General features: G+C 45.9%; 1 protein-coding gene across 2 annotated transcripts in view; it reads left to right on the top strand.

The window, feature by feature from the left end:
- nalcn (sodium leak channel, non-selective) overlaps positions 1–13,504 on the top strand; it is a 238,062-nt gene that overhangs the window by 151,921 nt on the left and 72,637 nt on the right. For both annotated transcript variants that reach the window (XM_041198858.1, XM_041198859.1), the window contains exons 21-25: positions 2,226–2,317; positions 2,422–2,544; positions 3,809–3,865; positions 4,953–5,073; positions 13,115–13,246. In XM_041198858.1, coding sequence (XP_041054792.1) covers positions 2,226–2,317; positions 2,422–2,544; positions 3,809–3,865; positions 4,953–5,073; positions 13,115–13,246 — 525 coding nt within the window. The remainder of the gene's footprint in view (positions 1–2,225; positions 2,318–2,421; positions 2,545–3,808; positions 3,866–4,952; positions 5,074–13,114; positions 13,247–13,504) is intronic.

The raw sequence follows: 13,504 nt of genomic DNA, 5'->3' as shown, positions 1-13,504 counted from the left end.
ATCCACAGCGGAGCTGGAGGCAGCCTGCTGACTATGACGCCCTGTCTGTGATGACCTTGGTGGGCGTCCTCTAGAGAGCTGAGACATGGAGGGCCCCGGCCTGTTTTCAGGGTCCTGCTGCGTGGTGGTGGCTCCCTCCTCGGCCTGTGGAGCTGGAGCTGCTGGGGTCACAGGAAGAGGGGATTGGGATGGGCCGGACACTCCTGGGGTCACCTGGGTGAATGGCCCCGGGGTGTGCAGCTGCTGATCCTCCTCCCTATGGGTGCCCGAGGGCCCCTGGCTGACACCTTGAGAGGAAGGAGCAGCCAGAGTGAGCTCGAGATGCCCACTCCCTCTCACGCTGAGACTGATGGATGCCTGCAAGTGCCTCGGCGATGGAGAACAGCTCCTGCAGCAGTACAGGACCAATGTCTTGAACCATGGCAGTCGCCATTCTACCAGTATTGACCTCGGTGCATTGGCATGCTGGCGCTATCACCTCAGACTTAAGGCAAACAGATTCCTCCATTGTGCCTTGCAACCTGAGGAATGCAGCGGACAACCCTTCCTGACCTTCCTGAGCTTGCCTTTGCAGGTCCAGCAACTGAGGTATGACCGAGTCTAGGGGGTCCTCATCTGCATCAGACTCAGCAGATTTCTGGGCTCCAGCAGAACTCAAAGTGCCAGAAACCTTCTGGATCAGACAATGTGATGTGTTTACCGGATTGTGACCCCAAGGCTATTCTAGAATTAGGCCCCGCCGAGGTGTGTGTCTCTGTGCTGGTGGAGGGTGAGCGCCATGATGGGTCTTCAATTAGGGTGTTTTCAGGTTCTTCTTCCAAGGTGCTTTTGGGGCTTGAGTGGAGGAACTGCGTGGTGAAGCCCCTCAGCTGCTTCCCAGATGTCCCTGCGAGAGCAGAGAGAGATAGTTGGTGCAATGGCAGGGGACTGCGGAGCAGGGGAACTCACTCACAGCCTGGTTGTCTGATGGAGGTTGCACTGCTGGATCCCCACTTGGTTGAACTCCGCTGACCTCAGGAACAGTCCAAATCATCCTGGACCAGCTGGATGGCTATATTCTCAAAGTCTGTGAGGACCTTGATGTCAGGCATTCCTCTACCAGTCTGCGACCTCTCCCTTTCGTTGTTTGCCAGTTTGTCCTGCACGAATAGAGATGGAGAGAGTGTAAACAGGACACCTGCCAGGTCGGATGAGAAGGTTATCTTGGCATGTGTGGGTGGTGAGTGGTGCCATGTAGGGTATGAGGACACTAGCTGCAGGGCAGATGAAGGGGTGTGAGAGAGAGTGAATGGTGATGTCCTTTGAACTGGCAGTGAGTGAGATCCGTGTGGATGGGTTTGTGAGTGTGTGAGTTGAGAGTGATGAGAAGAGTGACTTACCCTGGCAGAATGGAGGAGATCAATCACCCGCTTCTGGCACTGGGTGGCTGCCCTTTGTTGCAGGGCAATGGCGCTGACCACCGCAGCCACCGCCCTCATGCTGGATTTGTCACCTTGCTTTTTGGTCTTTGCCCAGTGACTTCACGGTGAGCCTCCACTGCCTCCAGTGGATGCTTGAGGGAGGCGTCACGAAATTTGGGGGCAGCATATTTCCTTCCTTTGGCAGCCATGACTTCCCAGCAGCTTTCGATCCCTTTGAGAGAGCCGGCTCTGTGCAGGGACGCCCTTTAAATATGGCGCCCAGATCACTGAAGGCCTGGGCGGGTGAACCCTGCCAGCGATCCAGAGTGTTTCCTGTGAATGCATTATTTATGAGGTGGGACATGCCGGGAAGGGGACGATACAGTCCAAAAACCCGCCGGTGCTGCCGGCAGGTAAATGACTTTTTTCACACCCGCAACTGCACTTAGTGCAAATCTGGGACAATCCCGCCCACTGTCGAAGATTTTCGTCTTACGCTCATCAGGACACATTTGCAAGAATACCAAATCTAAGAGGGAACAGCAATTCATACTGCTTGAGAAGAGAGTGCTGAATGGTTGACAAGTGGGCTCTGATTGGTAGAGGCAACCCTTCTCCATGGCAACGCCTCTACCAATCCGAGTCCACTTGACAACTAATCAGCACGCTCTTCTCATGCAGTATAAATTGTTGTTCCCTTTACTGTTGGTATTCTGGTGAATTCTATCCTGATGATTGCAAGACGAAAAGGTTTCTTACACGTTGGACTTTTGTTAATGTGTTTCTTTCAACGAACGGGAAACTATGTTCTCTGTTTTTATCTAGCACTCCAGCACCGTCCGATACCGAAATGCTCAGAGGGAAGACAGTGAAATTAAAATGATTCAGGAAAAGAAGGAGCAAGCTGAAATGAAACGGTAACTTTCCTGGTCTCTGCAAATGCTTTTCAGTTCGGTTTTATCTCCCGAGAAATATTGATATGAGCAAAATCTAAAATGTCCGATCTTTCTCCTCCCTTCAGCAAGGTTCAAGAAGAAGAATTACGTGAAAACCACCCTTATTTTGACAAACCTCTCTTTATAGTTGGTCGAGAGCACAAGTTTAGAACGTTCTGCCGTCTGGTAGTGAGAGCCCGATTTAACGTGTAAGTCTCTCTCTCTCTCTCTCTCTGCAAGTGAAAATCTTTTTTCCTGCCCTTAGGCTTTATGACTCCAGAATTTGCAAAAGGAAATGGTGCGTTCAGTGCGCCCACCGTTATTATTGTATAAGCAAAAGCAGCAACTTGTACTGAGGGTGAGATTCCCTGTGAGCTATGAATCCCCACAAATTACTGGACAATCCGCTCCTCTCTGCCATTAGCCTGATGAAAATGGCAGCTCATCCTCAACCTCCCCGCGATTTCAGGGAATTGCTGCTGGGTTACGCATTAATTACCCATTCAACTCACTGCAGAAAGTTAAGACTGGTATTTATTTTTATCGCTCTCTCTGACTCCAGTCATTCTTTCCCTCTCTTTATTTCTCTTTCTGTCCCTGATTTGGCTTTCATTCACCCGATTTCCCTTCTCCGTCATTCCTCTGTTTCTTTCTCATTCCTTAAATCTCATTGGTTAAGGAGATAGACTGTTGGCCATGTCATTCTGAGGTCCCAGATTCCCATTGGCCCTCACCGCACCATTATCAGCTCTCACTCTCATCGAGTTAGAGGGTTAAAAACAATATGATCTGAAGAGTGCAGGAAAATGTCAATTCCTGGGTGTTCACTATGACAAGCTCAGCAAATTCTGGACCAAAATGTTATTTATTTAGTCTTGTTTTTCTCTTGTGATTTTATTGTGAAGACTATAAGGCACATGGTCATAAGTGAGGGGAAATTTGAAAAGAAAAATTCAAGCAATTTGCTAAAGACTGTGCACATCAGCAGATCAAACAACTTGGATTTAAACAGTGGGGGCAAAAAGCGTCAGTTTCTGCGTTGGCATGAAGACTTGCTGTTTTGTTTCTTATATGGATTTATATAGTGCTTTTAACATAGCAAAATGTTCTAATGTGCTTCTAAGGAGTGAACCCAGTCAAAATTTCAAGCTGAGTCCCATGAGGAGATATTAGGGCAGGTAACCAGAAGCATGGTCAAAGAGACAGGTTTTAAAGAGCATCTTCAGGGAGGAAAGAGGGCCAGAGAAGTGAAGAGTATTAAAATGCAATTCCAGACCTTAGGGTCCAGGCAGCTGAAGGTCTGCCACCAGTGATACAGCAGCTAAAATTGGGGTTGCTCAAGAGGCCAGGGTTGGAGGAACACAGAGATCGTGGAGGGTTGTAGGGCTGGAGGAGATTACACATATGAGGAGACGAGAACACATGGAGAGATTTGAAAACAAAGATTGTTCTCACCTTGCTGTTATGTTATAGATCAAAGACTGATCCAATTACAGGAGCAGTGAAGAATACTAAATACCATCAACTGTAGTAAGTTTGATTTTCTGCTCAGCTTCTTGTTTAATGTGGGTTTTTTTACAGTCAAAAAGTGTAACTTTATAACTTCTGATTTTCTATGATGGGATATGAGTATTGCTGGCAAGGCACCATTTATTACCCATCCCTAATTGCCCTAGAACTGAGTGGCTTGCCCAGCCACTTCAGAGGGCAGTTAAGAGTCAACCACATTGCTGTGGGTCTGGAGTCACATATAGACCAGGTAAGGACTCAAGATTTCATCCCCTAAAGGGCATTAGTGAACCAGATGGGTTTTTACAACAATTGATGATAGTTGCCAGAGTCACCATTATTGGAACTAGCTTTATATATCAAATTTTTAATTTAGTTTAAATCTCACCAGCAGTTGTGGTGAAATTTCAACCCGTATCCCCAGAGCATTAGCCTGGGTCTTTGGATTATTAGTCCAATGACATTACCACAATGCCACTGTCCCCCCATAACGTAGTATGTGTTATGATGGTTGAGAACCTTCAGCTAGCGTCAGTGAAAGGGAATTGGAAATTTTCCAGAGGCCCTCACATGACTCCATTGGTGCCTGTGTGTGGTGGTGAGGAATCTCTACCAGTCCTCATCCAAAGCCAGATCCACACCCCATGTTCTGGGAACAGGATTATCTCCATAGTTCAAGAAAGCTGCCAGCCCCTGGAAAGGTGCATCACTGGCTCTCCCATTGACACAAACTGATCCCTATCCCAAGAAATTCAGTGTGTGATCCTGCAGACTGAAATGGACCAAAGAGGAAATATAGCCAAGAATAATGCAGCACAGAAAGAGGCCATTCGGCCCATTGTGTCTTTGAAACAACTGCCCAATTAGTCCCAATCCCCTGCTCTTACCCATAGCCCTGTCGCTTCTCTTCAAGTATTTATCCAATTCCGTTTGGAAAATTACTATGGAATCTGCTTTCAGGCAGCTCATTCCAGATCATAATCAATCAGTTTATTAAAAAAACCCTGGTTTTTCTGTCAATTATCTTCAATCTGTGTCCTTTGGTTACCAATGTGATAACTTGATCATGTTTCTCACAGACTAACTGTTTTACTGTACTATCTGATAGTGATTTGCTTGGATTGGTCACATACCTGGACTGGGTGATGATTGTGGTCACAATCTGTTCGTGTATCTCCATGATGTTTGAAACCCCTTTTACTACAGTTATGCACACACCTACTTTGCAGGTAAAGTTATGTAAGTAATATCTCTGCACCTAAATTAGTCAATATCCTTCTTCCACCATCATATCAAACGTTAAAAATGGCATGTGTAATGAAAGCATCTAATAGTTTCCTGTTTAAAATCCAGTGCCCCATTTCCACCCATGAATTCTTCAATTTCCTGTCATTTTTAAATGGATTGATTGCATTAACAGTGTCATTTGTGCCTCAGTGGTTGACACTCTCACCTCTCAGTCAGAAGATTGTGGGTTCAAGTCCCACTCCAGAGATTAAATCCAGGTAGTACCCAGGGAATGCTGCACTGCTGGAGGTGCCATCTTTTGGGTGAAATGTTAAACTGTGGCCCTTCTGCCCTGTCAAGTGAATGTAAAAGATCTCCTGGCGCTATTTTGAAGAAGAGCAGGGGAGTTCTCCCTGGCATCTTGGCCAATATTTATCCTTCAACCAACATCAAAAGCAGATTACCTGGCTGTTATAACATTGCTGTTTGTGGGAGCTTGCTGTGCACAAATTAGCCACCAAGTTTCCTTCATTACAACAAGTGACTACGCTTCGAAATTATTTCATTGGAAGTAAAACACTTTGGGATGCCCTGAGGTTGTGAAAGGTTCAATTCAAATACCCGTTCTTTCTTGCTCTTAATTTTAATCATAGTCATATATAGGCCGGACCAACTCCTGATTTTCCAATCGGTTAAATTAATCATGCAGAGCACATGCGTGAATTCCTAATATATATGTCTGCTACCCTGTAGTAACACTGGTAACTCCCAGTATAACAAACAGAAAGCCCTTTATCTCCACCTGCTTGAAACAGAAGCCCTCATTCTTTTAAGACAATGTCCGTACTATTAGCACAAAGCCCTAAATCTATCATGGCCACCCCTGTGAACAGGCGTTGTGACACTACATGTACAGTTAAAGCACAAGTCAGGAGTGTGATGGAATAGTCCCCACTTGTCTGGATGAGTGCAGCTCCAACAACACCCAAGAAGTTCGACACCGTTCTGGACAAAGCAGCCCCACTTGATTTGCACCACAGCTACCACATTAAGCGTTCACTCCCTCTAGCACCGATGCACAGTGGCAACAGTGTGTACCAGTGTGTCTACAAGATGCACTGCAGCAACTCAGCAAGGCTCCTTCGGCAGCACCTTCCAAACCCGCAACCTCTACCGCCTAGAAGGACAAGGGCAGCAGACACATGGGAACACCACCACCTGCAAGTTCCCCTCCAAGCCACTCACCATCCTCACTTGGAAATATATCACCGTTCCTTCACTGTCGCTGGGTCAAAATCCTGGATCCCTCCCTAACAGCACAGTGGGTGTACCTACACCACAGGGACTGCAGCGGTTCAAGAAGGCAGCTCACCACCGCCTTCTCAAGGGGCAATTAGGGATGGGTAATAAATACTGGCCTTGCAATTAACAATTTTTTTTTAAAAAAAAGAGATAATGCATGACATTGAACATGTTCCTTGCTCTTCACAATCCCCTACACCAGTACAGGAAATGTTGGAAAATGTGCAGGTTAGATGTGTGGATAAAAACTGTGTGATTTGTTAAGTTTTCTAAACTGGGAATTGTCACATGATTCGAACCTGTATTTGGGTTGCCAACTCTAGTATAATGTATTCCTGGAGATCTCATCACATGACCTCGCATTTCCAACTGCCTGGCCCAGTAAAACTTCTTACCCCTCCCCATCTCCAATTACTTTTTTTTATGGCCCTAATATTTTTTATCTTGGGTGTTTGCTGGCTGTGGTGCCAGGGTGTGGGGGGTTGGGGGGGTGGGGGGTGGGGTTGGGGGTGGGGGGGGGTTGGGGGTGGGGGGGGGCGTTGGGGGGGGCGTGCGGGGTGGGGGGGGCGTGCGGGGTGGGGGGGGCGTGCGGGGTGGGGGGGGCGTGCGGGGTGGGGGGGGGGGCGTTGGGGGGGGCGTGCGGGGGGGTGGGGTTGGTGGTGGGGGGGGGGTGGGTGGGGGGGGCGGGGGGGTTCATTTCCAATTGCTGGAGGAAATAAAAAGGTGCTTCAAGCAAAAAGAACTCTTAAGAGGTGAGATCCAGAAAAGAAAGCGTTAGCATTTCGGCCGTTTAATCAGAGATGAAAAGCTACAGAGTCCTCTTCTGGAGGGCAGCAGAGAGAGAGGGGTCGGTCTGGGCATAGATGGATGACGGGCATCACAGAGCGGCTGCCGATGAGCTGCAGTGGATGTGTGACAATGTGACGCTCGTCTGTCTTGTGCCATATCACGACAGCAGATCTCCAGGCAGGAGTAGCTACAGGCAGAGCAGGAGAACCCAGAGCCAATCCCGGAGGGTTCATAACCCTTTCCTGTAGCTTGCTGCTGCTGCTGCTGCGATAGATTTCTGACATGGTTTTCTCAGGCAGAATAAAGCCAATGACTAAACGTACATAAAACCATTTACACAATCTGTTTAACCTCTTCCAGCCCTACCCTCCGAGGTCCCTGCCCTCCTCCAATCCTGGCACCTTGCGCAGTTTTAATCTCTCCACCACTGGCAGCCGTGCCCTCATCTTCCTGGGTCCCTAAGCTCTGGAATTCCCTCCCTAAACCTCTCCGCCTCTCTACCCTCTGTCTCCTCCTTTAAGACGCTCCCTACCATCCTTGCTCTTTTGGTCACCTTGAAGAGCCGTACGGACTCGAAACATTAACTCTCTTTCTCTCTGAACAGATGCTGCCAGACAGATGCTGAGTTTTTCCAGCACTTTGTTTTTATTTCAGATTTCTAGCATCTGCAGTATTTTACTTTTATTTTTGGTCATCTTACCTGGAATTCCTTCTGTGGCTGGGTGTGAAATGGTGCCAGGTAATCTCTCCTTGTTTTGCTACATTAAAGGCGCTATATAAATGCACATTATTGTTGTTTAGATGGCTGCCTTGACATGGGTCTCTATATTCTTTTCTACTAAAATATAAGTGAGATTTTGTCAATTCTAATATCAGGATTCCTTTCTGGCAGAATCGTAATGAATTGAGGTGGGTTTAATGGAGAGGCTCTCAGCTTGTTGAGTTAGCTGCTTATATCTGGTCATTTAAAAGGTTGAAGTTAAACATGTTCAGTGCAGCTTGTTTACCAGTTTGATCTGACCCTCCTAATTATGAATTATTGGTCCAGTTCAAAACATCTCCTGTGCAAAATATAAAATGAAATTCAGTATAGTTCCACATTATGGTATTTGTGTTTGCTTTTTATATTTATATTTTCCTGAAGCAAGTAAATCAGGAAATTTGAAAGGTTGCAGTTATTGCTGCAATGCATTGTTTTTTTTGAACATAACATAAGAAATAGGAACAGGAGTAGACCATTCGGCCCCTCGAGCCTGCTCCGCCATTCAATAAGACCATGCTGAGCATCTTGTGTTTCGATTTTCATGTTCCCATCTGACCCCGATAACCTTTGGTTCCCTTGCCTAACAAGAATCAATCTACCTCTTCCTTAAAGATATTCAATGACCCCGCCTCCACCACCTTCTGAGGCAGAGAGTTCCAAAGTCTCACAACCCTCTGAGAGAAACATATTCTCCTCATCTCTGTCCTAAAAGGGCGACCCCTAATTTTAAAATAGTGACCCCCTAGTCTTGGATTCACCCATAAGAGGAAACATCCTTTCCACATCCACCTTGTCAAGGCTGTTCAGGATCTTGTAAACTTCAAATAATCTCTCTCTTCTAAGCTCCAGTGGAAACAAGCCCAGTCTGTCTAACCTTTCCTCATAAGACAACCCACTCGTTCCAGGTATTAATCTAGAAAACCTCCTCTTAACCGCCTCCAATGCATTTACATCCTTCCTTAAATAAAACTGCACACAGTATTCAAGATGCGATCTCACCAACGCCCTGTATAACTGAAGCATAACGTCCTTACTTTTATGTTCAATCCCTCTCGTAATAAAGGATAGCGTTCCATTAGCCTCCTTAAGAAGGCTAATGGAATGCTTTGCTTCCTAAAGAAAGCAAAGTGCACCAAATGCAAACCAACCAGAACTTACATTTTCCTTTCTTAGGGTTAAGCTGCCTTGCCATGAGTTGATGATTCATGTGATATTAAGCAGGACATCACCCTCAATGTAAAAACAAAACATTAGTTGGGATTGTTAATGTTGCAATCCTGTCAGAATGATGTGCGTGCTTTAGTTGTAAGTGAAAGCAGCTGTTACTAATTGGGGAAAGGTTAGGACATTACTCTTAAGTAAATATAAGAACTGGTTCCCACCTGTGTGGGGAGGGAAGAAAAGGAACCTGTGCTCTCTGGGTTTTGTGAATAAACCTATGTTAAGTAAAGACTGGCCCCTGATGCCTTCTTTATTCAGAGGATAAGCAACGAGCTATAACAGGGATCAGGCCTCAGTCTGGGGACTGTAACCTCCTCCAGCCCCACAATCATCCAAGATCTCTGCACTCCTGTAATTCTGACACCTTGCACATCCCCGATTTCCATTGCTCCACCACTGGTGGTCATCTGCCTGGGCCAGAAGCTCTGGGATTCTGACCTGAAGCTTCTCTGCCTCTCGATCGCTCTCTGCTCCTTTTAAGATGCTCCTTAAAACCCATCTTTTTGACCATCTGCCCTAATATCACCTTATGTGGCTCAGTGTCAAATTTTACTTTAAAATTCTCCTGTGACATGTCTTGGGACCTTTTACTATGATAAAGCTGTATAATTGCAATTTATTGTTGTTATAGGTTATGAGGCACTTTTTGGCAGCCTGAGATTTTGAAAGCCGCTGTTTCCATGCAAGTTTTTTTCTTTTTAACTGTGAAAAGAATTTTTATTATTTAGCGAATGCAAATCCCCAAAACCAAGCTCCTCATTTGTTGAGTTTAAGGTGAACAGGCCGCCACTTAGTCTGTAGCGGGGACACTCAGTGATGTGCAGCATTGTTTGTGTCTTCCCACAAGTGCATAAGTGTCCTGAGGGCCCAGCAGTGGAGACTGAAGTTTTGGGAAGGCTGAAGTTTTGGGAAGGCTGAAGTTTTGGGAAGGCTGAAGTTTTGGGAAGGCTGAAGTTTTGGGAAGGCTGAAGTTTTGGGAAGGCTGAAGTTTTGGGAAGGCTGAAGTTTTGGGAAGGCTGAAGTTTTGGGAAGGCTGAAGTTTTGGGAAGGCTGAAGTTTTGGATAAGGGAAGTGGGAATCGGATGTTGAGCAGGATGAGGCCCCTCCTATGGTTGCATGTGTCCCTCAATCTACTTGATGGCCTAACAAAGTTAAACTGATCAAGGGCAGGTCTTTTACCGCAGCGAGCAGGCCAGGGAGTGGCCGTGAAGCCACTCGCCATCAGACCTCAACATCGATTTGACTTTCCGCTAATTGGCCTGCCAGTGTGAATGGCACGATGCCACGCTGAGCGCTGCCTGGGTGGGTGGGTGGGGACAGGTAGGTGGAGAGCGAACACGGAAGTTTGCGCCTGTGCACGGGTGCGCAGTACTGAAAGCTCCCTGAAGGCACAGAGCTGCCTCGGGGAGCTGAAGATTTTCAAAAACATAAATAAAGAATTTTAAAATGTTAAAAACAGGTCCCCTCATGTGACTCTGTCACGTGAGCAGGGACATGTGACAAATGAGATTTGAACATTTTTATTGTATTTTTAGTCCCTGTTGGAAACGATTTCATAAATAAAATTCAAAGAGTGGCTGCAGACAGTGAAGATTTCCATTTAATTATTAATTTAATGGCCTTAATAGGCCTGTTAATTGTCGGTGGGCGCGTTGCCAACTCCCGCACACACCCAGCTACCGAAATATCTCTCACACGTGCGATGAAGTCAGGACCCTCGCCCGATGTCATCGTGCGTCACTTTAGCTTGACCGGGTGGGACGCACGCCCACCCCCTCAGCTAAAAATTCTGCCCATAATGATAAAAGTAAAATACTGCAAATGCTGGAAATCGGAAATAAAAACAAAGTGTTGGAAATACTCAGCCGATCAGGCAGCACCTGTGGAGAGAGGAACAGAGTTAACATTTCCAGTCGAATATGGCTCTCCATGACTCTTTTTAACATGGAATTAAAGTGGGATAGAAAGTAAAACTCAGCTACCTTTATACGCACTCCTATTTATGTAGCCTTAGGCTGAACGTTTCGAAGCAATAACACTCATTCATTTTTCCAGAACGACTTCATCCAATTCAGGGTCCATAGGACCATAGAAAAGCACAGGCAGAGGCCATTCAGCCCATCTTGTGCATGCCAACCCAAGGACACCCAGGTGCCCTTTCTAATCCCACCTTCCTGCACCCGGCCCATAGCCCTACAGCTTACAGCACTTTAGGTGCAGATCCAGGTACTTTTTAAAAGAGTTTAAAGTTTTTGCCTCTACCGCCAATTTGGGCAGCGAATTCTAGACACCCATTACCCTCTGCGTAAAAAAAGTTCTTCCTCATGTCCCCCCTGCACCTTCTGCCACTTATCTTGAATCTATGTCCCCTGGTTCTAGAACTCTCCATCAAGGGAAACAACTTTATCCTGTCCACTCTATCTATTCCCCTCATAATTTTGTACATCTCAATCAAGTCACCTCTCAGCCTTCTTTGTTCCAAGGAAAATAACCCCAACCTATCCAATCTCTCCTCATAGCTACACTTCTCTTACCCTGGAAACATTCTTGTAAACCTCCTCTGCACTCTCTCCAGAACTATTACATCCTTCCTGTAATGTGGTGACCAGAACTGCACACAATACACCAGTTGTGGCCTCACCAGTGTTTTATACAATTCCAACATTATATCCTTACTTTTATATTCTATATCTCTGCCAATGAAGGAGAGCATTCCATACGCCTTCTTTATAACCTTGTCTATTTGAACTGCTGCCTTCAGGGACCTGTGTACTTGTACGCCAAGATCTCTCACTTCATCTACCCCTCTTAGTATATTCCCATTTATTTTGTAATCCCTGTAACTGTTTGACCTCCCTAAATGTTTGACCTCACACTTCTCTATGTTAAAATCCATCTGCCACTTTACCGCCCGCTCCACCAACCCATCCTGGGTGTCGGAGCCTATCCTGACAGGGAATGGGTGCTAGGCGGGGTACACCCAGGATGGGATGCCAGTCTATCACAGGGCACGCACAGTGTCACACTGGGGGGACAACTTACCATAGCCAATCCACCTAACCAGCATGTCTTTGGATGGTGGGAGGAGACCAGAGCACCCAGCAGAAACCAACATGGACATGGGGAGGATGTGAAAACTCCACACAGACAGACACCTGAGGTTAGAATCGAACCTGGGTCTCTGGAGCTGTGCGGCAGCAGCGCTAACCACCATACCACCGGGCTGCCCAGAGGCAATGACACACTGCTGCCTGTGTTACTGAAGGAACAGGGGCTCTCCCCTAAACAGGGTCCTCATCAATAACAATTCATTTTATGAAGCATCAGAGAAACTGAGTGAGATCATCAGTTTGTACCAAATTATTTGCAGTACATGCAGAAACTGGCCAATCATATCATGACGTCTTCATTTCATAATCAGCTTTCTTCTTACAAGTCAGTAAAACCGTAACTGTAATTGTTGCTTCCTGCCCTAAAATAAACTTGATTTCACTCTTAATTTCTGCAGAAAGGCATCCTTGAATTGTTTGCAATTTGTAGGCTTGTTTGGGTTTAAAACTGTATATCACCGAATCATACAGCACAGGAGGAGACCATTCAGCCCATCATGCCTGTGCCAGCTCTTTCAAGGAGATATCCATTTGGTCCCATTCCCCTGCTCTTGCCTAATTGTCGTCCTAAATGTTTTTCTTTACAAACATTTATATCAAAATTCCCCTTTTGACAGTTCCTATTGAATCTGCTTCCACCGCCCTTTCAGGCAGCACCTTCCAGATCATAACCACTCGCCGTGTAAAAAATAAAAACATTTTTCTCATCTCCCCAGCCCCACGCCAAGCCTCAGATGTTTCGCCAATTGCAAAATCTTACGTTTTTGTCCTCCTGATTAGCAACCGGTGCTATTGATGAAGTATGGTTTGCATTTTACTTTGCTTACTTTTACATTTATTGATGTGTTTGTGTTCCAGATAGCTGAGTACGTCTTTGTAATTTTCATGAGCATTGAGCTGAATCTAAAGATTTTGGCGGATGGCCTATTCTTCACACCTACAGCTGTCATCAGGGATTTTGGAGGAGTGATGGACATCTTTATTTACCTTGTAAGCCTTTCAGCTTCTGAATCGTCCATTAAAAGCAAAGTTTCCAAGGCCATCTATTGAGATGTCGAAGGAACAAGAAATGCACAGTGAATAATATCAGCTCTGATAAAAGTTAACTGAATAGAAATAATGGGCAAATTATAGATCTTTTGCACAGCTGGAGTGCTGTGAGCAGGTCTGCTCTCCATATTACAAAAGGATGTAGAGGCTCGGGAGAAGTTGCATAAAAGATTCACAAAGATGATACCAGCACTGAGT

The sequence above is a fragment of the Carcharodon carcharias genome, chromosome 11 (assembly GCF_017639515.1).
Source record: "Carcharodon carcharias isolate sCarCar2 chromosome 11, sCarCar2.pri, whole genome shotgun sequence".
NCBI lineage: Eukaryota > Metazoa > Chordata > Chondrichthyes > Lamniformes > Lamnidae > Carcharodon > Carcharodon carcharias.
The sequence above is the reverse complement of the archived record's forward strand: the minus strand, read 5'-3'. Positions and strand labels throughout refer to the sequence as shown.